This window comes from Chaetodon trifascialis, chromosome 8 (assembly GCF_039877785.1).
Source record: "Chaetodon trifascialis isolate fChaTrf1 chromosome 8, fChaTrf1.hap1, whole genome shotgun sequence".
Classification (NCBI taxonomy): Eukaryota; Metazoa; Chordata; class Actinopteri; order Chaetodontiformes; family Chaetodontidae; genus Chaetodon; species Chaetodon trifascialis.
In genome coordinates this window covers 3861386-3884862 of record NC_092063.1, presented here as the reverse complement: position 1 = coordinate 3884862, position 23477 = coordinate 3861386, and the positions used below count along the sequence as shown (strand labels likewise).

Here is a 23477-nt window from a genome sequence, read left to right as displayed (position 1 = left end):
TAAACATCCGAGGCCACTCTGTGGACTGTGTGGCCTCTAGGTGGCGTCCTGCACTGTGAGACTGCTCCTCACTCGTAATGAGTACAAGCTGGCTGAGACAGATCAGCTGGAAGTGATGAAGGATGGCTGGAGCTGCAATGGATTTTTCAAATCGTCCGGCTTGACTCTCCTGGCATTTAAGCTAACATACGGAGACAGTGAGCAAACACAATTCTTCACTGTAGCACCGGTGCAGAAAATGATGAAGTGTGCACAGACTCTTTGTGGAAGACGTCGGCTGCCGGCACATCCTGCGCCGACTGCTGAACTTTATTGAGACGGCGGAGGGGGACGGGATCAAACGGCGGTCTACAGCCCAAATCATGAGCTCTGACTTAAAGTATGACACTTTATTTAAACAGCTTCCTCCAATTAAGATTTCTGTAATTTCCTCCACATCCCATCATAACTCTTCTTCAGCAGCCATGACATGTTTGATGTATCTCTCCAATATTTACAATGTGCAGCCATATCCAGTAAACTCAAAGAGCTCGTCCTGACACTCGTGCGAGCTCAGTGTGACATTACTGGGCAGACAGAGACACCCTCTGGTCTGTTTGTGCACCTGCTGCAGTCAGTCTGAGCATCACATCTGCTTTATTTTCTGACAATCTCAGATTTTAGCCTAATTAGTCACATTTCTGCAGCCGCTAATGGACGGAAAACACAAATAAATAAATCCTCAGATTCTGGCAGACTGCATTCAAGTATATTTGACAATTTAGCGATACTGGCTGCTTCAGTGGAAATCACACTAATTCAAAGCTGTCAAAGAGTTTTTAATGTTCACCACAACTGCACAGCTGATAAATATCCACATCTGTGTCGTTAGAGAGGAAGCGAGGGAGCGTGAGGACAGATAGAAATGAACAGATAGAGAGAGGGAGGGAGGGAGGGAGGGGGGCAGAGAGTAAACAAGGCCATGAGGGAAATAAGTCCAGTCATTTCCACGTGCGCTCCTCTGAGCCGGGGCTTAACAAGCCGTGCATCGAGACGAGCAGCGTGGGTGGACTTCCTCTTAATCGCGGCTCTGAATGTTCTGCCGGAAACCCACCGGGAGGAGAAACTTGTTAATTGAGATCTTGATCCTCCAGAGGTGTCTGCTATAACTTCCAGCTCTCCATTTCTCTTTTCCAGATAGTTTATTAGCTCATGCAGGCCACACTCGAGGGCGCAATTTAATGAGGTTTGTGCATTGTTGGTGTTTGTGTGGAGCCACCAACCGTGCGCCATGTGTGGAGGATTATTGGGAATATTTCACCTGAATCCGTTGTTTTCATCGTGTGCCTTAAGGGCACTTATTTCGATCCAAGTTTGATTTGCTGCAATAGTAATTACACTAATAAAATATACATATTTTTATTTATCTGGCACCGATAAGGTTTTTCACACATTCGATATTTGCCAGTCTTCCTCCATCACAAACTTGTGAACTTTACTTGTGTCTTGTCTACTATGTGTTGCTTTTAAAGTTTTTTCTTTATTAATGTCTCTGTGTGTTTTATTCGTGCTAATAAATCACCAGTACTCATTAGCACCTTGTGAAGGATCTCGCCCCGATCCTTTTCTCTTAAGGTGTTCAAAGCTCACCTGTAAAGACACCTTTGATGCGCAGACTCATCCGACCATCAGTTCATCTCTGAGCGCTGTGAGCGTTTTGTTAACTCGCTGATAATCAGCCGCAGTCAGAAGTGTGTGAGGAAACCTTCACTAAGTGAACTGTTGGTTTAGAGGAAAAACACTTCCAGGTGCTAAATGTGTTATAACCAGTTAAATCAAACATCTGCTGACTGATGCAATGAATGCCAGAATGATTTTTCAAAGGAAAATCCAGTGCTGGAAAGTACATTTATTCTAGTGCTGCAATTTTGAGGTATTTGTACCATCCAAATACTTCCACCCCACTACAGGGAAATATTTTTAAATCACTAAATTAATCTGATAATTTACTAACTTACTAATATGATACTTTCAAGCTTCTTATCTGGTACCTTTTCTTCCTAGCTTCATAATCTAACCAAAAAAAAAACCTTGACAGTCTTATCAAATATGACGCCTCATTAAAGACTAAAGCAGTATTTTGGCTTCTGGTCCGTGTGCAGTGGGAAAACTTCTCACACAGCTTCATTTAAATGACTGAACATTAAAAACTCCTCAGATTTGTGCAGCAGATTCCTGCCTCATTAATCATCTCGTGACCCCTCAGATTTGTTTTGTGACCCCGCGGTTGGGATCCTCCGGGCTAAAACAATGTAAAAAGCACTTTGATGCTTCCTCCAGGTCGAGTTTCAAACCATACGATCTGTGTTAATCATGCAGTAGGTCGCATCGACGGTACCGAAGCTGGAATTAACAGATCTACAGAAAATAACGACATAAAGAAGATGTAGAAAAACATGTTACTGATAATGTGTATTACTGTTAACAGTACTACAAATGTGTTCTATCGCAGCACTTTGTGCAGGGTGTTAAATAAATAATCTCTTTTTTTTTTATTATACTTCTTGATTAGTAGCTCCACAAGTACTTCTGCTACATTTTTCTGACAACACTTTCACAAGAGTAGAATTTCTTATATGTAATGCAGTATTTCTATATTATGGTATTGATACTTTTACTTAAGGGCTTTGAAGTCTTTGTCTTCACACATTGACTAAAATCTGTCTTCAAAGTGTCTCTTTCACCTTTCCTGATGATAATGCCTTCAGTTCAGCTCATTTAGTGGATTTCACGGCTTCCACGTCTAAACAAACATCGTGGTTGCAGATTATGATGAGCTCTGTCGAGCCTCTGAAAGTCTTCCTCAGCTGCTTGTCGCTCTGCTTCTGATCGACGCTCAGAATGTTTCAGCTTTTCCTTTCAGTTGTTTGTGAGAACAGAAACCATGTGGATCAGGAACAGGAGGTGCTAATTCAATCAAGTTTAATGTGGAAAACGCCACAAAACTCTGAGTTAAGGTCAAGACTTTCACATTTCAGTCATTTATAAGAGACAGCAGAGTATGCGAGTGAGTCAAAGACGTTTAGTTCATTTCATCCAACCTTGAGGACAAACACACACGGAGCTCACAAATGCACTAAAGCACTAAAATACTACACATACATGTTTCGCTCCTCATTTTCACTTCAGTGTGATGAACAGAGTAAAAAAAAAGAAGCATTATACATTAGAAATGATGTGCATTTATTGAACCTCCAAACCTTTGACTTTGTTGTCCTCGTGAATTTGTTTGCCAAAAGTGAACTGAAGACTGATGAATCTGGTGTGAACAGAACCAAGAAGACTGGATGTTTTGTTTGGCAAACGCTGTGCGGATCCGACGCGAGAGCGGCGTGGAAAAAGTCCACGTTGGGCAGCTGTCAGCTGTCCATTTCAGCGCTCATCTTTCATCCGCCTCCAGGTTGATGTTGTTACCGAACTTGGCATAGAGCTGGACCTTCAGATCGCTCAGCACTTGCTGTATCGCCGACACTCGTTCCTCGAGGCCTGTGACCTCCTGCTCCAGCAGTTCCTGATTACAGAAAATGGAAACTCCAGTCACATGACAACTCTACAATCTCCCAGCAGCAGCCTCATCTCCTTAAAGCGGTTTAATCAATTGCTCCCGCTAGTTGGCTCACAAACGGCACATTCTGATGGCTGGAGGACAGAAAACACGTCAAATCAGCTCATATATGGATGTGCACTAAATCCTAACGAGCAGATGAGCAGAGGTGAGCCTGTGCAGCAGGCTGCTCCACATCCATCAATCAGGCCTGTGCAGCACACTTTGTTGTGTGATCAAACAGCAGCAAACGCAAGGACAAACAGGAAGATCCTGAAGTGACGGACGGGAGGACGAGCTCTAATCCCGCTGCCTGTCCTCTCCACGATCCAGCTGCTATGAAGCCCAGCTCCTCTCCCAAAGGCGCACCATGGAGGATCTCAAGCGCCGCTCTGTGGATCAGCAAAGCCTTCAGACACAGAGGCCTGAACCAGCCTGGCTTCTGCAGCGTTTCTCACTGCTCTCCTCCTCTGGACCAACTGCCGATGCACATCAGCTTTAAGGAATACTTCGACAATTGTAAAATATGCTTCGACATCACTCTCACGTCAGCAGTCTTGCTGCTATGGAGAATCTATGAGGTCATTACATCTGGATGAGAAATAAGCCTCTGTCAAACAGCACCTTGTTACATTTAGTCGGATAATTAAACAAATAAATAAGATGTAACATGTTAATTAGTGAGCTTTAGGAGTGCTGGTGGGCTGATTTTGTTGGCTGGCTGACCGCCCCTCCAGCTGCTGAACACCCCCTTAAAAATTTACATCTGTGTCTGACACAGAGCCAGTTTGGGCTCTAAACTTTTCTTAACATGATAAAATAGAAATTTCAACAGTGTTCTGCATCCTTGCCATAAATTACACTGATTTTTTAGACTGAGCACCAGGATGAGGAACATTTTTTTACCTGTGGCCATAAAAGAAATGCTAAAATAAGATGCATTTGTGAAATAGAGGAATGTGTACTGACCTGTAAACATGCTACAGAACTGCACAAATATGTAATTCAATCCATTAAGATGAAAACACTGGATGTGTGTAAAAGTATTTTCTCATTTGTGATGAATCACAATCACAATTTGTAAAATCTAGCACATTTGCAGACTGTGTTGCATGTTTTCCTGCAGGAGGAAATGCAACAACAACCCGCTGCCTTTGTGATTTACAGCGGCGGGTCTCAATGAATGGGCACTGAGCGGTTTCTGTCCTGCCACCAAAACTAATCAACCACACCACAGCCACATTTGTCAAACCACTCACTCAGTGAGGGTTCAGACAGGTAGAGTTTTTTGTGCATCTTGACCATTTTATTTCCAATTTATTTTAGACCACCATGACGGCTCTCTCCATCAAAGCCCAAGCAGGACACACTGACTTTAATATGGTGCGCGAAGGGGTGCGTGAAGCAAGTGAAAACCTTTACTTTCAGAATCTTGTCTGAGTCAGTAAATCCCATTTTTGTTGTCAGGAAGCTCGCAGGACCGTCAAACATATCTCTAAACCTATTATGTACTGTCATTTTTTTGCAGTAATTTTTCTAGGGTCATTTTTCTGTATTTATCATTGTATGTGAAATTCTCCACAGTCCTTTAACTTAGTGACTTTGGCTTAATGGGGGTCTTTCACTGATGGTTGATAGTCTGAAGAGAACAAGAAGGGATTAAAGAAACCTACCTTTGCAGCCTCCAGCATCTCTTGTGTTTCATCCTGGGTGTGACTGACAAAGATGTTGCCAATTTGATAAGGGATCAATAGAGAGTCGTCGTCCATCATCATGAGGTCATCGCTGGCATCCTGCAAGTTCTGCAGCGATTTCTGCAGAGAGACATCGACGGAGAATTACAGCTGGGGCTGTAAACAAATCAGTCTGAGTGATTCAGCAGCCACATAGCCCTTCACATTTAACTGTGTCTCATCTGAGCAAATTGAGTTTCAGAGGAATCAGTATGTGCTGACCATCCTGAGCTCTGATGAACTGTACCATGTTAAACCAGCAGGTGTGGAGTATGTAGGTGTGACAATCAAACGCACCACAAGCTACAGCCTCAAAAATGACCATGAAGTCAACACCTCTTCAAAATACTTTGATAAACACAGAATATTTCAATTCCCATGAAAGTAATACAAGTTAATCGTTCCCAAACGCCATGATTGTTCAGAACATTTCCTAAACCCAGCTGAGCACACTGTGAGCCCCCAGTGTTTGACATGACTGTATTCACAACGCGCTTACTTTTTTCTCTTCAATTTCATTTTTCAGCTCTGTCATCCGACTCGTGTTCCTGGCGAATTTATTGATCTTCTGTTGGTCTTCCAAAGTGACATTCACATCCTCTACCGCCTGCAAACAAGAGGAAATCAGTTACATCCATGTTTAATGTTCGCCAGATAAGCTAAACTGAACAGCGGCATCCTTGTTAGCTCACTAGATATGAACGGTCAAATCAGCTAACTGTTAGCTAGCTATAGACGACTGTTTGAGTTATGTCCATTCACCGCTGTTAACGATCTCAGCTCTCGTTTAGATAAATGTCATTATTATCGCCATTAGGCTGGTGAACTCTGTTACAGAATCGCAAAATAAATGTAAGCTAACACAGCTTCGCAATAGCTGCATTAGTCAGTTGGTTAACGCTTAAATTAACCTACTGTAAGCTGTAATTTGGCTAGCTAGCTTGTCAATGATAGCAGCTAGCTAGCTACACGAGGGCGTGACCAAGACTTTAAATGCCAACGACACCAGTAACTGTGGGGATTTGTTTCCAAAAACGTCTCAACTGTTTTCATTTGCAAATCCAGATGAAACGGCCAGAGAGTGCCCCGAAAATCAAAAAGACTTTCTTTTAATTTAAACTTACCACGGGTCCCTTCATGCTGGCTGCCATCTTGGCTTCCTCGACTGCAGAAAGACAGCAGGACTGAACGCAGCAATATGCCTATACCGCCACCTAGCGGGACGGAGAGGCTAGAGAAAGACAAGATGACTGTAAAATGGTTAATTTTTAATCACTTCTGTCCTTTTAATATCATATTCCGCTTGTCCCTCGACTACACACCTGTTTTTAAAGCAAACCAGGCAATGTAATGTGGAATCAAAGGTGGCTCTTAACTCAACTGTTCACTTCCACACTAAGATAACATGTTTTATCCATTTCACTATGAAAATTCAGACAGATTCATTAAATCTATCTAGAAATGTGCACACTTGCTTGCAATATGTCAAGCAAGTTATTATACAAATCCGGATGTGCTGCTCCGTAAACATTTTCTGTAGCAAACAGAACTACACCCAAGTTCAAATATTTACATAATTCATTTGCAAAGCTCAAGCACTATTAATCCAATGCAGGCTTACTGTACAATACATAGATGCATGTAAAACTATACCACATCAAAGATGAAGAAGCTAAGCACTGTTACACAGTATTTACAGCTGGACAGTGTCTTCAGAAATCAAATCGTTTTCGAGTTCAATACCTCTTGATGCATTTTCTTCTAGCTAGTCTTAAAGTCAGCAGCCTGTTTGTAAGGGTTGTAGTAAAAGTGGTGGGCTGCCATGCGTTGGTACACCATAAAGAGTTTGCTTGAGGTCGCTCAGCTGCAGGCCCTACATGAAGTCAAAAGTGCACAATCCAAACAGGGGAATCCAACTCCCACCTCAATGTGCAGGCTATAGGCTACAATTGGGACATTGTGTTCATGGATTCCAAGCCTTGTTATGATAAATTCAATAAATACTGCATATTTGAAGTTTTTGGACACCATTTGAGTTTGCAGCTGTTCATGTTGAAGCACATTCAGATACGTACTTTGGTTGATTTGCATAAAGATGCTTGAATTGAAGGTAAAGAATAAAAGAAAATAAGCGTTAATGAGCTTTTGTCAACATGGGAAATGCACATTTACTCACAAAAGCCCCAAACAAAAGACAAAAATAACAGGGAATAATAAAAGCTGATGAACTAAAGTCAGTTTGATTTGATCCCTGAATGTCTCTCAGATAGGCCTGTCTGTATTCAGGCACTCAAAGACATTTAAACATGACTGTGAAAGTCTTTGAAGAGAGATGATCTCATTACACAGCTCTTTGTATGTCTTGATTAAGTGTGATGATGAAGCAGATACTTGCTTTTTGCTACTCGAAAAAGTTCATATTTTACGGGGGGGGTCGGTCTCATTTGCTTTTTCAGTTTTGTTATTATCAATAAACTCTGAATCTGACAATCAGTCAGTCCCAGTAAGTGATAACGCCCCTCCTGCCTTCATGGCTCCTGAGCTTTGCACTCATGTTGTTTCGAGCCTCCTTCTCTTTCATTTGCTCTCTAAAATCAAGTGCAATGCGACCGTGGGAGCATTGTGAGCTGGTGTCCAGTCCAGGTCCACATACAGCTTTAAATGCTGTGTGCATTTTGTCTGAGAAGGATGTTGTTGAAGATGTGAAGTGTTTGCATGACTTTATCAAAGTGTGATAAATGGAAGATAAATCTTTTATGGGTGTCCTGCTGGGCTGTTTTCAAACACTCTGCTCCATACGCACACAGCTTTGGTACATTTTGGTTTCAGAGTTGTTCCGGTTAGATTTCCAGATTGTTTTAGTCTTGTGAATGTTGCATGTGCTTTATTTATCCTGCTGCGAATGTCTCGACTGGTACCCCCATCATGCTGAATGGTACTTCCTGGGTGCAAAACTCTGAATCTGAATCTTTAAAAATCATAATGACAATAAGCTTCAACACATCTAGTTACTTCAGATAAAAGCCTGAGCTGTATAAATGTAATGCTTAATGTTATTCCAGGTTAACATGGTTTTAAGTGCGGACATATGTATTTTTGTTTTGACAGTGTGGAGGTTTTGCCACACCAACATCCTCAACGCATCCTGTTGCTTCCCAGCTACATCTGTCAACAGAAGTCTTATCACAGTGTGACTGAGTGTCATCTCATTCTGATGTCGTCGGGGTATGATCACAGATTTCACAGAGAGATTACGCTGAGCTAATCATGTGTCTTTATTAAAGGGCACCAACACTCTGCTGGGCATGGAGGGCTTTTCACTGCCTATCCAGTTGATTGCTCAGAGACAGTCCCACCCATTTTAAAGCACACATAAAATAGCACGTGAACAACAGCCTGTACTGTTGGGCTGGAGCATCACCTCTCATCTCTCAGACACAGTGACACTTTCTGTGTTTTTAATTGAGGATATCACTCGCTTGGCCTGCAGAAGTGTGACAAGGTAAGACGTTTGATTGATGCTGAAGTTAAGATTTATAAAATAAGTTTAAGCTATTATCTGCAGAGCATCCTTGTTTGTCATTTAACTTAAGAAAACTTTTCTGTTTCTGTTTTCTTTTAGTTGAATCTGAGCTTTAAGCCTGTGTCTGTTGGTCCCGACTGGGAAAAATGGGAAACGAGCATTCCAAGAACAACGAGCTAACCCAGGTAAAAATCGGACAAATTCCACACAAAAAACCTTTAATGCCACACCTGTAATATATATGACTCCGCAGCCTCTGAATCAGTGGTAAGACGCACATGGAAAAGTTGGTTTTAGCTGCTGCCTGGAGCCCCCAAGCTCAAAATGCTGGATTGTTCAGGGGTCTGTTTGCAGTCAAAACTCGTGTTTCTGTTGAAATGTAACCCACTTATGGACTGTGGGGCCAGCATAGATAAATACTGTTGTATTTTACAGAATGGGAAAATTCCTGAGAAGCACAAAAATGGATCGGCGAACGGCCTCTCTGCAAATATCACATTGAATGGACTGGAGATTGAAGGTGAGTGAGATTTATTTCATGTGTTAACTAATACATGATCGTGTTAACTTAAATGTGGGCAATCTGAGGATGAGAGAAGATGTGATGGATTATGGATGGATTATTTTGTTTTATTTTATCTTTCTTTATGGGAAAACACAGTTTATCAGTGTGTGATAGACAAAACCAGCTGATCTTTACATGTGTGTTTTGGATCGGTCCTTGGACTCTTATAAAGCTCTGTAAACACGGTGTCTTCCAGCTGGACTGTGTCTCCAGTCTTCCAGTGTAAACTATAGGCGTAGTCTCAGACACAAGAAGCAACTGTTTAACTTGTCATGGTTCATTTCTCTGCAGCGACAATGATGCTGTGGGACTCCTAGTTGAGTTTGTCTTGGTGCTAATGTTGACACTGGAGATGATTTTCACACGCTGGCTGGCCCATGTTTACTTCATGGAGAACTGCACAAGCAGATGTCATGCATCAGTTTAACGCTGCATGAAAAGATGTCGACATTCATATCTAATAGAAGTGACAGCTGTGAACTTCTCTGGACTTAAGACTTAAGAAGTGCTGATCAAACAGCTTTCCTATTCTGGAAATGTTTGTTACAAGCAGTAACTGACTTCAAAACGGTAATGAAATCTGAGCAAGAAGTTAGAATATCTTATTAAGATAATTAACGTAAAAAGAAAAAAAAAAAAGCTTGAAATGCTATAAAATAAAAAATGCCTGGTAGTAGAATTGAAAACCTTATATTCAGAAATCTCATGTATGGGCTGACTGTTTACATTTTGATAACACATTCTGCTTTTTTTATTTATGTTTTTGCAGTTAATGGTGAGACCATCGTCCAGCAAAATGGTGGGACCCACTCTTTAAAGCTCACAGAATCAAATGAGTGCGACTATGTGGTCATCGAATCGAAGTGCCCACAGGTCGATGCTCCGGTTATTTCTGAAATCCTGGAAACCACCATGCAGAAGGAAGAAGTCAAGAAAAGCAAAGAAGAAAAAGTGAATATTTTTGACAAAATGTTCAAAAAGAAAGTCGAACCTCCAGCTGATGTCGACAATGTTAAAGAAAAAGAGACGTCAGACGAAGATCAAACAGATGTAAGTCCTCCTGCCACTGATCCACAGCCGGTGAGTGCACTTTACATTTATTTTTTACAGGATAAGTCTGGACAAAAAAAATATAGAGTACATACAGGACATACTGCAGTACTATGTGTATATATATGTGTGTGTGTGTATATATAAAACTACCGCAGAGTTGTCTGCACCTTTGCAAAACAGCCTCACTGCCTATTAAAACTTGAGCATTTACTGTAGAACTGTGCACTAGAGAGTTTTGCAATGTTTATTTTCATGCTGAGTCAGGCACAGTGTGTTTGAGTACACTGTTCTCATGGGTGTCCTGGAAACCTGTTTTAATTTAAACGTGAATGTTGATTTTCATGATCAAGGAGTCGGGCTTGAGCGGACACGAAGCTGCCGCCATGAACGCCGCTGAGCACGGAGTGGACTCTGACAATCTACACCAAAAAGCCGAGACATCAACGCAAACAGACAGAAAAACTGAAGCAGATATTTCAACGCAAACTGGTTTTGATAGCGATGACGATGGCGCGACCACTAATGCTGACGGCCCAGTGGAAGAGGTAATCAGGATGGAGACAGCAGCAACTGAAGAAAACCCACTGAATGAATCTGCTGTTGTAATTGCTGAGGAGGACCAGGATCAGGAGCCCGTTGAAAACCAGACACCTGGGATGATCATTAAAGAAGTGACCATCACTGAGAACAATGAGTACAAGAACATGGTGTTCAGAGCAGAGCAGGTGGAAGTTTCTGACACTTTTGACATCAACCCCATCAAAAATGACGACCCTGAGGATGAGAGTGTGAAGGAAACTGAGCCAGAAGTTGCTGCAGAATCAGAGTCAAACACGAACAAAGCCATTATTGAAGGTCAAGTAGCTCAAGAGGAAAACAATGCTGAGGAAACGGTGCCGTTGGAGATCTCTTCCAGCCTTCCGAAAGTGGTGGCAGATTGTGTTGAGGCGGTTCTCGCTGCTGTTTCTGAACCCACTGACTTTGCTGCTACAAACACATCTGAGTCAAGTGTAGAAGAAGTCCTTACTAAAGACAAAGGTGAAGGAGCCATGGACATGTCAGCTGATGAAGAGCTGATTGAAACCGCTGAACATGAGTCTAATGCTGTCACTCCTGAGGAAACGATGCCATTGGAGGACTCTGTCAGCCTTCTAAAAGTGGTGCCAGATTGTGTTGAGGTGGATGTTGCTGCTGTTTGTGAAAGCACTGATGTTGCTGCTGCAGACATACCAGAGCCAAGTGTAGAAGAAGTCCTTCCTGGTGTAGAGCTGATTGAAACCGCTGAACCTAAGTCTAATGCTGTCTCTCCTGAGACCAAGGAAACAAATGGCATTTGTTCCCAAGAGGAAGAGCCAGTGTCAACAGTGATGGAAACAATCTCAGAGGTTGTTTGTGAGGAGCCAGATTCTATAGTTGCAACCCAAGGCACATCTGCAGAAGAGCTTTCTGTGCCTCTTGTGACAGAAATTCTAGTTAAGGTGGAACCTGCCCTGGAAGAGGACACTGCTGATGATGCTGTTGCTGTAACGGATGCACCAGGAAAAAGTGTAGAATTTATCTCTCTGGGGGCTCCTTTCAATGAGCTTGCCACCATTGAGGAACTTCCTGAAGATACTTTTAATTCTCCTGAAGATGAAGTCAGTCTTGACTCTGCTCCTGAAGTTATTACTTCAGATGCGAGTGCTCAGGTTGCTGAAGATATGATCGCTGATGTGGCACCGGAAACAACTGCAGAGGAAAACAGTGTTGAGGAAAAGGTGCCATTGGAGATCTCTTCCAGCCTTCCGAAAGTGGTGGCAGATTGTGTTGAGGCGGTTCTCGCTGCTGTTTCTGAACCCACTGACTTTGTTGCTACAAATGCATCTGAGCCCAGTGTAGAAGAAGTCCTTACTGAAGACAATGGTGAAGGAGCCACGGACATGTCAGCTGATGAAGAGCTGATTGAAACCACTGAACATGAGTCTAATGCTGTCACTCCTGAGGAAACCGTGCCGTTGGAGGTCTCTGCCAGCCTTCTAAAAGTGGTGCCAGATTGTGTTGAGGTGGATGTTCCTGCTGTATGTGAAAGCACTGACGTTGCTGCTGCAGACATATCAAGTGTAGAAGAAGTCCTTCCTGGTGTAGAGCTGATTGAAACCGCTGAATCTAAGTCTAATGCTGTCAGTCCTGAGGCCAAGGAAACAAATGGCATTCTTTCCCAAGAGGAAGAGCCAGTGTCAACAGTGATGGAAGCAATCTCAGAGGTTGTTTGTGAGGAGCCAAATCCTATACTTGCAAACCAAGGCATGTCTGCAGAAGAGCTTTCTGTCCCTCTTAAGGTGGAATCTGCCCATGAAGGGGTCCAGGAGGCTCTTTCCACCATTGAGGAACTTCCTGAAGATGCTTTAAATTCTCCTGATGATGAAGTAAAGTCTGAGTCTATTCCTGAAGTTATTACTACAGATGAGAGCACTGAGGTTACTGAAGATGTGACAGCTAATGTGGGACCAGAAACAGTTGAGGAAGCAGAACCAAGTCCTGTAATTATCAAAGATGATGCTAAGGTGATACCAGAAGCAGCAATTGATGCCCTCTCTCAAGAATTTGACCTCAGCTCCATCATTCCTCACGAGGCCACAATGGATAATGACATCACCCTGGAACAGGAGGTCATCTCTGCAACCACCTTTGTGCCCCTTTCTGGAGACCGGGAAATGAACCTTACCATTCCAGAGGAGCCAAGCGAGAGAGCTGCCAAGGACATGAATGAAGAGGCTATAGAGGCTTTAGCAAATGAACTTAAAGCAGTGCCAGAAAGTGTTGAGGAAGACGCCATTGTTCAAGAGCCATCTACTGGAGGACAAGCCACTGGGGAAGCCAGTTCTGAAGAGCCTGTGGAAGAAAACACAGAAATGATTGCAGATACCTCCGTCACAAGTACAGACATGGAAGCTTTGCTTGTCAGGCTGCGGTCAGCGTGTACATCAACGGTTGAAGAATCAGCATTTAGGTTTGAGGGTATAAAGATATGTTCAGTGGGATACAGTATTACTGTCACCATTCATGTGGCTCCAAAGGAAGAGCAGCAGTGAAACGCTGAAAGAATTGTATGAACATTGTTTTTGTTTGGCAAATATCGGTCTGCCCCTTTAGCATACCATGTGTTTAATGGTATCCGGTAGGAATTGCAACTGGATTGTAATATGCTTCATGTTTTATAATAATGCAAAGTAACGCTGTTTGTTTGAAACACTTTCCAATAAAATTAAAATGCTGAATTTAAGGGCTTGGAAAATGTCATTCATGATTCTTGTTTTGGTCAGTGTTTAGTGACAAATAATACGACCCTGACTCAAATAAACATGTTTGAAACATGTTGCTGCATCAAATTCAGAATAAGCAGATATTTACAAAAATCAATGAAGCAGAAGAGGTGAAACATCAAATATTTTGTCTTTGTACTGTTTTCAATTGAGTATGTGTCAAAAAAAAATCTTTGCAAGTCATCACATTCTGTTTTTGTGTGTTTTGCACAGCAGGGTTGTACATTATTTTAGAAAAGAATGACAATAGTAGATTATGAAATTTTTATCAGGACACACTGAAGGAAAATCAAAGTGAGCAGATTCAATAAAATGACCTTTAAATCAAGGTTGGTCAGTTTAAAAATAATCACCATCAAGACACAGCAAGGTATTTGAGTTTCCTGACATTTCTCAGGGCATAACTCTCACACATTGTTGAATATCAATGAGTGAGGGGTGGGACACACACATTAATAAAAGGGTGATTGTTGACAATGCCCCGAGTAGGCAGAGGCATGGTTGGAATTGTGCTCCCATCTCAATGCTGCGATTAAGACACTCGCTGCTTGCATATCGGCTCTGCTGCTCTAACATAATTCTCAAAGGCTAATTCTTTGTCATGCCATATAGGAGACAGCTAACCTAAAGCGAGAGTCAGAATCATTAACCGAGCCAGAGAGTGTGACTGTAGACCCGAGTCCAGAGGGAGAGAAAGCTCCGGAAGCTGACGACGGAAACAGTCAACCTGTGGAAACCCGAGAGGACAGTCACCCAGAAGAGAATCCAGTTATGAACTTCTTCAAAACACTAGTAAGTGACGCAGCTTGAAAAACTAAATGTGGTTTAGATGTACTTGATCTTTCTGATGGCTTTTCCTGTGAAATTAGGCTGTTTGGGTAAAATTAATTGAGGGATTGCTGTAATTAAAAGTGGCAAAACCAGTTAATGTGTTCTCATTTTTTACTAGCTGAAGCCAAGCAATTTACTAGAAAAAGCAGAAATCAGTGATAACAAATTCAAGATATTGTGCTTAAATCTGATTAGTGTGATTCCTTGTATTCTATGTAAAAAGGGAGTTTTTTGGCAGTGACAGTATCCATAACCAAATGTGCCATTATGGCAGAGCCTGCTGGAAAACCTACAACAAGCAGCCATTGTATTTCCTCTTCATCGTGCTGTCTTTTGGATTCATGCCGTTTTAAAGAGTTACCATTGCCCTAGCTCCATGCTAATCAAGTCTTTGAACATGCGGGAATGTGGTGGCCTATTGTTCAACCCATAGTGTGAGCTCACAAGGGAGGCCTGTGCAGTTGGAAGTTGAGATTCGTGAAGATAGAGCGAGGGCAGGCCTACGCCATCGCCGGAGCACAATGGCTGTCACAATGACAGCGCATGTACTGTATGTGCTCTGTCAGGGACCTCAGTGTGCACTCTGTGCCTCGGTTAGCTTACCATAAAGGCCTATGTCTGCATTCATGAAAGGCGTCTGTTTTATCTAAATAATTAATTTTCTGTTCCTGTTACATCAGCTCTTGGTCGTTTCACACTGCCCCGTCATCGCCAGCTATGTGAAATAACTGCATGCATCTGACATTTGAGGGACGGCCGTGTTGCTTTTCCTCTTGATGAATAAAAGTTCTTGCAGGCCGTTAATTTTCCTTCCCTTGTTGCACAGGTGACCTCCACTAAAACAGCCAAAAAGGAAGCAGCGACTCCTGATGCCACTAAAGATCAGGTGAACAGATGTTCATGCAGCATGTGACTGTGACAGTACGACTGTGGGTTTATTTCGAATGGTTTTCTTGCTCTTGTTTGATTTTCTTTCAGTATCTGTTTTCATATCGTGCTCGTTCTGGTTAACAAAGCTGCATCAGAGAACTCAGCGATGTTGGTGGTTGATTATTATATATTAAACTCAGGGGTCAGCGGGTCAGTGGTGGAATGTAACTCACTACATCTGCTCAAGTACCGTACCTAAGTTCAGATTTGAGGTATTTGTACTTAACTTGAGTCTTTTCCGTTCATGCTACTTTCTACTTCTACTCGGGTACATTTCAGGGGGAAATATTGTACTTTTTTTTTTTTTTTTTTGCTTTGCTGCTTTTCCTCGTAATTATTTTAATAATTGGAATTTCTTTTTTAATGATTTTCACTGTGAAAGTGTCACTAATTTCTGAGATTTTACAAACCAAAGAATCAATCAAATCTATTTAAGAAAATAATCAGGAGATTGATTCATAAGGAAAACAATCAGCTCCATCTAAACCAACTAAAACAGTGAAATGCTGCTTGGAAGTCAAACAATTACCCCTCGGGGATCAATAAAGTATTTCTGATTCTGATTCTGATTGTTGCATGACTAATAAGTACTTTTCCTTTTAATACTTTCAGTACATTTTTCTGAATATACTTGCAAACTTTTAATACAGTAACATTTTCAAAGCAAGACTTATTACAGTGTGGTAGGAGTACTTTTACTGCACTTAAGTAAAGGAGTACTTGCTCCACCACTGCTCCAGTTTGGGAAATGCAGTTTTTGCAGGTTGCTAACCGGCATCCATTCTGCTCATTTCTGCCTCTGCTTGAATTGAGGTTAAAGTGCATTGTATTTCTAAAGAACCAAACTGTTATTGTATTTGTACTCAAGCTTTTTGCAGTTACTTGTTTGCTCAGTTTAATTTCATCTCTCTAACTGCTTCCTTTTTCTGTTGCCAAATAGTCCCAGAAGGAGAGCCAACCAGCGGCAACCACTACTGTGAGCACATTGCCCTTGAAGTGTTATAATTTGTACAACAGGTCTTGCACTTCTTTAGAAAATATATATTGACTGGGCTCAGTTGTGTTCATTGAAGTTAACTGAAGTTAAATTTTACAAACCAATTAAATTTTACTAGTTTATGATGCCTTTGACTTATCAAACCTCACCTATAATTGTCATTGTGTATTTTAAAATGTTTCAAAGGAGACTGTGTGGACTGTTTCCTGTGGTTTTCCATTGAAAAACATTATTTTAACACAAGCTCTTTTGAATAGGTTGCACAAGTATGTGAGCCGCCTGCAGCACCCAAAGGAATGTCTATCCCACCACCACCTCCTCCAGAGCCGCCGAAAATGGAAATCAAAGGAGAGCCAGCTGCCAAACCTGCAAAGCCCACACCAAAAGAAGAACCAAAAGCTGCTGCGAAGGCACCCGAGTCCTCGAAGGGAAAATCAGCCAAAGATACTCTGAGCAAATTCTTCCGTCCAAAGGTAACTAGAGCGCAAACTGGAGACTGCGAGATGAGACCATAACTTTCAGGGATGATGATTCATGGCAGTGAGTGCATCTTCCACAGTGTGTCGGATTATGACGTAGTGTGAAACGTACTGTATGTGAATTTGAGGTACTGCTAGGTGTCAAGTCGTCCAAAGGCAAGGGCGCTTCAGCGAGTGGAGCCAGTGCCCCGGCCAAGACTGCAGCAGTGGTACAGTAGATTATCGTATTCTCAGACTGACCGTCGCTCATCCTGTTACTAACTGAACAAGAGCTGATTTGTCTGGAGGTGGCAGAAACTGAACAATTTGCTGTTTCCACATCAGAACCTGCAGCGTTTGCGTAAGATTTTATTCAGGCTGTTTCCAGTCTCATCCAGGAGAATCAGGTTTTTGTAGCACTGCTCAGTTAGACAAGCAATAACAGCGACTTTGGTTTAAAGGGGTTCCCTGGAAAAGCACCACTGTTTCTACCACAGTCCATGTTTCCATGATACATTATTGCTTCAGGGATTCATTTAATCTAAAAACTGTTAACCCTTTCTGCACGTTTACGTATGCGCTTATGCACACACAATATGCATTTTCATCAGGAATGGGGACAGTTATTTGTGACAGTGACAGTGGCTGCAGCAGTCGCCATCTTGGCAGTGTCAAAAGTGCAAAAATGGCCAATGAGATGGAGCATGGGTGGAGCTTAGGTGGGCTGAATGAAGCCTGTTAGCTGAAACCCAGCAGCTAGCTGTCACTCAAAGCGGCCATGATCATAATTATACATAACTTTACGCTGTAACATATTTTAAATGATTGAGCTATATAAAAAAAATCGCCATTAGCCATAAGATGAAAACTGTTTTTGTACCAGGCTGTAAACATGTTTATGTCTGCTGTTAAGCTGGGCATTTTAATGTGGGGGTCTATGGGGACTGACTCACTTATGGAGCCAGTCTGATGTGACCATTTGAACGTATGATATTCTAATTATTGTGTTAATCGTGGTGAAAACCAAGACAATTTGGTAGAGAATGCTGAACACCAGGCCAATCTGGGACATCTAGTCCCCCTATTCTGGGAAAAACACATTTTTCCTTACTTGCCTAGAGTCACGTGAGAAGAACACCAGTCTTGTGCGTGCGCTCTATGAAGCTGAAGCCAGAGACAATTAGCCTAGCTTAGCATAAAGACCGGAAGTAGGGCAAAAAAAGCTGGTTCTGTTCAAAAGCTATAATTATTTGTAAATTTTGGGGAGAGCCAGGCTAGCTCCTTCCCCCTGCTTCCAGTCTTTATGCTAAGCTAGGCTAATCACCTCCCAACTTTTGCTCCATGCTATTGATCTTCTCATCTTACTCTCCACAAGAGAGCACATAAGTGTTTCCCAAAATGTCAAACTATCCCTTTAACCAGCTCATATTAGCCAGCGTTCATTGCCATGCTAACACATTTCATAATAAGACGTTTCCTCTGTTTTTGAGGATGTTTCCTTTCTGTCTTGCAGACAATCAGAAGGCTTTTAACTAACACAACAATTCCTTCACTGTCCTGCAGACAATCAAGGAGGCACCACAGCCAGCAGTAGAAGTAGAGGTACAACCAGTAGTAGAAGTGCAGGTAAACTAGAAAGTATGCTCAGTATTCTCAGGTGTATTTAGGATGATGTTATTTTAACGTATTCTAAGGATGCTCATAACAGACATGCTATACTGTTAATTACAGAATTTTCACGCCCATCTCACTGTGCATCTCTTCAGAATAACAAAGTAGTTTTGCTCTGCAGGAGACACCAGTGGAGGTGCCAGTTGTAGACGTCCAGGTAAATGGCAGGAGCGCTGTCACTCTTGGGGTTTTGTCTTTTCCAGGGAGTGGAATAATCTTCTGATCCTCTGATTGTATCACGTCTCCACATTCTCAATCGCACAGCTTTATTTCACATGTTCTGATTCATTTGCATTTGCACAGAGAGAAAATAATGTTGAACCTCACGAGACAGCAGAGAACGTGACACAGCTAGTTGTAGCAGAGCAGGTAAATCAGCAGGAAGTGCCTGGGAATGTTAATTCTTGATTTTCTTCGCTCTACAGGCGCCTCTGACACGATGTTGTACCAGATGTACCAATTATTACACTGAACCAACATAATTTGGCATATGCATCTTAAAAAACAACATTTTTTTCTAATTTTGATTAATTTATTCACTTTGTATCACCAATATATGTTTGTTGTAAACTTCCAACATGATAAATTAGTCGTCCCACATTTTATTATTTTATTGCATTTCATGCAGCATTTGCATTGATGGGAAAACAAATAAATTTTCCTTCCCTGCAGATGGTGGAGCAGGCACAGCCAGTGGTAGAAGCTGAGGTAAATTAAAGGACTTTGACATGTTGGAAAATACATTTAGTTCCTGCACAGATTTAGAGTAGATTAGAAAATTGATATCACTTTCATATCTGTCTGTTAAAGGACTAGTGTGCAGGATTTAAGGGGAACTATTGGCAGAAATGGAACATAGTCTTCATTATTATGTTTCCATTAGTGTAAAGTCTGAAACTGAAAAGTAAGTGAAGCCCTTCCAAAGAGACCGCCATGTTGCATCGCCATTTTTCTGCAGTCGCCCAGTAGGAACAAACCAAACTCTGGCTCTAGAGAGGGCCTTTCATGTTTTTACTTTACCTGACAGCCACCTTTCTTCTTTCTACATGTTTGGAAAGGGAGGGGTCAGGTTAGGGTTAATCAGTTGGTTGCATTCTGCAACCTCACCACTAGTTGCCAGTAAATCCCACATACTGGTCCTGCCAGAAACCAGTTAGCTTAGCTTAGCATGAATACAGGAAACAGCTGGCCTGGCTCTAATAAAATCCATCTACTAGCACATCTAAAATCTCAGTAATCAACACTTTATATCCCATAAAACCACAACTTTTTTGTTTTTACTCGTCTCTTTGTCTTTGTTCAGGAAGATTTCATTACCTTTGTGCAGAGCCAGGCTAGCCGTATCCATTCTTTATGCTAAGATAACATCTCCTGCATCACATTTAACAGGTGTGAAAATGGCACCAATCTTCTCGTCTCTTGGCGAGGAAGTAAATAAGTATATTTCCCAACGTGTCAAATTATTCCTCTAAACGAGCTCACTTTCATCTTCAGTGGAGAAATGTTCCTTTTTCTATTTTCTTCTTTCTTTTACAGCCAATAACCTTCTCTACTTCTATGCATGGCGATGTGGGCTTCTTTATTCTTACAGGGAGCGCTTCTTATCAGATTTGTCTGCCTCCTTTTCTGCTCTGATCCTGGATTTTTTCCTCCCTTTTACCTCTTCTTTCACTTCACAGGTGGCAGCTCCTGCCCACACCCTGTCAGCTCCAATGATGGTCATGCATTTTAATTCGTAAATAGCTCATGATGTGTATTTTCTTCTCTGCTTTTTTTAAAAGAAGGTGGATCCCTCAAAAACTGGAACCCTGGAGGCTGCTCCAAAGCCAGAGCCAGCACCTCCTGTTCAGGAGGAGAAGAAAACAGCCTCAAAGTCAGCCTTCCTGTCTCTCTTCAAGCCTAAAGTAAGGGCCTATTCACATAAACCTTTATGAGTTTAAAATATCTGAAAATCTGAGTGTGAACTGTGGTGGAGTCACTAAACAGAGAGTAACAGATTAATGTGGATTTGAGGTACTGTTAGACCACATGACTACAAAAGTCCAGGCAGCCTCCACAAGTGGAGTTCGGCTCCTCAGGAGAACGACTGGATTGGTAAATACAGAAAAACGCCCTCTCGAGAATAGATTATTAATTCCATCAATTACATCTGGTATTAAAACCTGCTTTAAAAAAGCTTTTTCTCCATCTGTTATTACATTTGGAAATCATAACGGTGCTTCTATAACCACCTCTCATACTGTTGCAGTCACTAAGACACACTGCAGCCTAACAACCAGTGCATCTTCATGTCACTTCAAATTTTACATCTGACGTCATCTCAAAGTCCATCTGTGCTGAATGAGTACAGCGGTTAAGATATTATATAAGACGCTGGATGCACGGCGGCTGAGGGAATAATTCAGTCTTCCGTGATGCACCGTGACACTTTCAGGCTGCCGATCCCAAGAAGGCCGCCCCTGCCCCAGCTGCAGCAGCAGAGGCATCACAGACAGCTAAAGCCAAGGAGGAACCTAAAGCAGCAGCCAAGTCATCAGAGGCGGCCGTGGACAACAAACCAGCCTCAGCGGCCTCCCAGGCTGGCGATGATGCAGCCAGTGGGCCCAGGAAACTGGAGAAGAGGAACTCCATCCAGATGTTCTTTAAAATTCTGGTAAGGAGAATTTTGCTGTAAGATGCAGGTGCAGCTTCATCTCCACTAGATGGCAGCAGCTGCTCATTAAGCAGCTGAAGGTATGGGCCTTATTTCAGAGTGCAGTGCACATTATGCTGCACATGCTGTGAATTGTTATGCACGGTTTGGTTTTAATAACTCACAGTTAATACACTTGAATCAGAGGACACAGTCCATGCAGTGTTGCAACCACGAAATGACACAGGTGAGAAAATCTGGAGGTACCTCAAGTTAGAAATTGCTCCCCACAACCAGCATCAAGAACTTTCAGGAGGCTTAAATCAAATGCAAACGAATATCTAAAGGCTTCAACAACAATGGCGTGGATTTTTAGTAGAGCGGAAACTGTAATGAACAAACATTTACGATTTTCTCTCTTTGAATTTCAGGGTCAGAAACGTAACTCTACAGACGCTGGAGTCCAGACAGAGCCAGTCACTGTCGCTCCAGCAGCCGAGAAGGCCAAATGAAACCAAAACCGACGCTAAAGTTTCCCGGCTGTACAGACTCCCTCTCTCCCACTCAGTCTTTATCTCTCTCTCTCTCTGTCTCATCTCCCTTTCAACCCCTCATTGAATTACTCAAACTACATTTTTTTTTTTGTTTTGTTACTGTTTAGAAGTTGCGTTAGTGAAGGAAAAGTGAGCGGGAGGATAAAAGCAAGTGAACAATGGCGAGAAAGACGAACAGCAGGGCAGGAAGATGAATGAGAGGTGATTTGAAATGGTCAAAGGCGCGGTTATTGAGATATATATATACGATATATATATATATATATTTGGTCATATAAATGTCTTGACAAGTTTAGCAATGTGAGTGTGAGACCTTTTCTACAGACATTTAATGTGACTTCTCTCTGTTCTGGCAGCCTGACATACTGGGCTTATGCAACAGACAGCAGCAAGCTTCGCTTTTAGCAACTCATTTGTCAAATACGTTTAAAAGCGTCAGCACACACTATTTTTACAGTTCGTAGCAGAGAAATCACACATTTCTGGCAATGCAGGTTAATATGAAATGATATTGGAAAAAAACTTTATATGAGATTAAAATTAACAGCTCCTGAAGCTGATGAGAGGAGCGTGTTCATATAACAAACTGCACTTATAGATATTTTAACTTTATGTAAGCTTTATGTAGACTGAAGCACATAACACTCATGTATTGGGCCTTATGGGAAAATCACAATCTTTACTGTTCTGTGGGGAGCTGATTGTAAGTGTTCATGATAACAAACGCATCTGAGGCGGAAAAACGGCGTCATTGTGCAAACGCGTCCTCGTGGTATGTTTTGCAATGGTCATAAATCACAGTCGATTAGCTTTTAATTTGGTTGCACCACTGCGTGTTGCCATCTAATGGAAGTCTTACGGTGTTAGTCATTTCTGTTTGCCGTATGTGCAATTAACATCGTGCCTTTGTTTGCCTATATGTACGTATGCATGTATGTGTAACTTCAGCCATCTGAAGACAATAAATATGTTCACTATTTGCTTGTTCTTCATCAGTGTAAATTACAATGGTGCTGAGAAATCCAGAATAACTGGGTGACAAGTTTGACTGAAAATAAATGGATTTAATTGCCATAGCACAGGGTGCAAGTACTGACACAGTGTAATGCAGTTTAGCATCTAACTAATAATAAGTGCAGAGTGATGTGCATACCAGTATATACAGAAGGGGTAGTTATGAATCCACTGAGACATATACAGTAAAATATATACAGTGCAGGTATAAGTACAAGCCATGGCACTATAAGACACTAAATCCAGAAATAAACAGCCACGAGGCAGACATTCATGACATTCTTCCACCACTGACATCCAAATCATTTTAATGTGCACACTTTAAAGAGCTAAATTTGTGAGCTCGTATCTGTGATGTAGGTGTGACACATGAGTCACACCTTGCTATGTTGGGCGTAGAGGCGAATCCTGCAAGTCTGACTCCTCTTTGTATTTATTTGTCTGGCTGACAGACAGGCGACAGTTATCTGACAGACATGGTTGCAGAGAAGAAAGCCGACCGCGGGACGGGCCGTCGTTTGTAACTGTGACTGACAGACAGATGACTGTGGGACATCGCCATTGAATGCTAATTCATCCATTTTTTAGAGTCCGTCAGACACCTTGGAGATAAAAGATGTAGAACAAGATC

At 41.9% G+C, this 23477-nt stretch overlaps 2 protein-coding genes across 2 annotated transcripts; one reads left to right on the top strand and one right to left on the bottom strand.

Annotated features, from left to right (window-relative positions):
• Nucleotides 1-2946: 2946 nt before the first annotated feature.
• Nucleotides 2947-6500, bottom strand: pfdn4 (prefoldin subunit 4). Its single transcript, XM_070967721.1, has 4 exons — nt 6441-6500; nt 5816-5923; nt 5257-5397; nt 2947-3550 (listed from the first exon to the last, which is right to left on the bottom strand). Exons 1-4 carry the CDS (start codon nt 6465-6467, stop codon nt 3419-3421), a joined length of 408 nt encoding a protein of 135 aa, XP_070823822.1. The 5' UTR covers nt 6468-6500; the 3' UTR covers nt 2947-3418.
• Nucleotides 6501-8764: 2264 nt separating this feature from the next.
• bcas1 (brain enriched myelin associated protein 1) lies at nt 8765-22813 on the top strand. Its single transcript, XM_070968900.1, has 16 exons — nt 8765-8818; nt 8939-9024; nt 9275-9359; nt 10174-10484; nt 14372-14551; nt 15417-15476; nt 16461-16496; nt 16775-16990; nt 17125-17205; nt 18539-18601; nt 18768-18803; nt 18950-19015; nt 19319-19354; nt 20428-20550; nt 21081-21299; nt 21710-22813. The coding sequence occupies exons 2-16, from the start codon at nt 8986-8988 to the stop codon at nt 21788-21790; spliced, it is 1632 nt and encodes a 543-aa protein (XP_070825001.1). The 5' UTR covers nt 8765-8818; nt 8939-8985; the 3' UTR covers nt 21791-22813.
• The last annotated feature ends 664 nt before the right edge of the window (nt 22814-23477 follow it).

Bases quoted from the DNA above. Each gene is read 5' to 3' on its own strand.
- pfdn4 (XM_070967721.1), bottom strand. From the start codon at position 6,467: ATGGCAGCCAGCATGAAGGGACCCGTG. The intron at 5,398-5,815 runs GTAAGCGCGTTG...GTCTCTCTGCAG, and splicing joins ATGAAATTGAAGAGAAAAAA to AAATCGCTGCAGAACTTGCA. The intron at 3,551-5,256 runs GTAGGTTTCTTT...TTCTGTAATCAG, and splicing joins AGATGCTGGAGGCTGCAAAG to GAACTGCTGGAGCAGGAGGT.
- bcas1 (XM_070968900.1), top strand. From the start codon at position 8,986: ATGGGAAACGAGCATTCCAAGAACAACGAGCTAACCCAG. The intron at 10,485-14,371 runs GTGAGTGCACTT...CATGCCATATAG, and splicing joins CTGCCACTGATCCACAGCCG to GAGACAGCTAACCTAAAGCG. The intron at 14,552-15,416 runs GTAAGTGACGCA...CTTGTTGCACAG, and splicing joins TGAACTTCTTCAAAACACTA to GTGACCTCCACTAAAACAGC.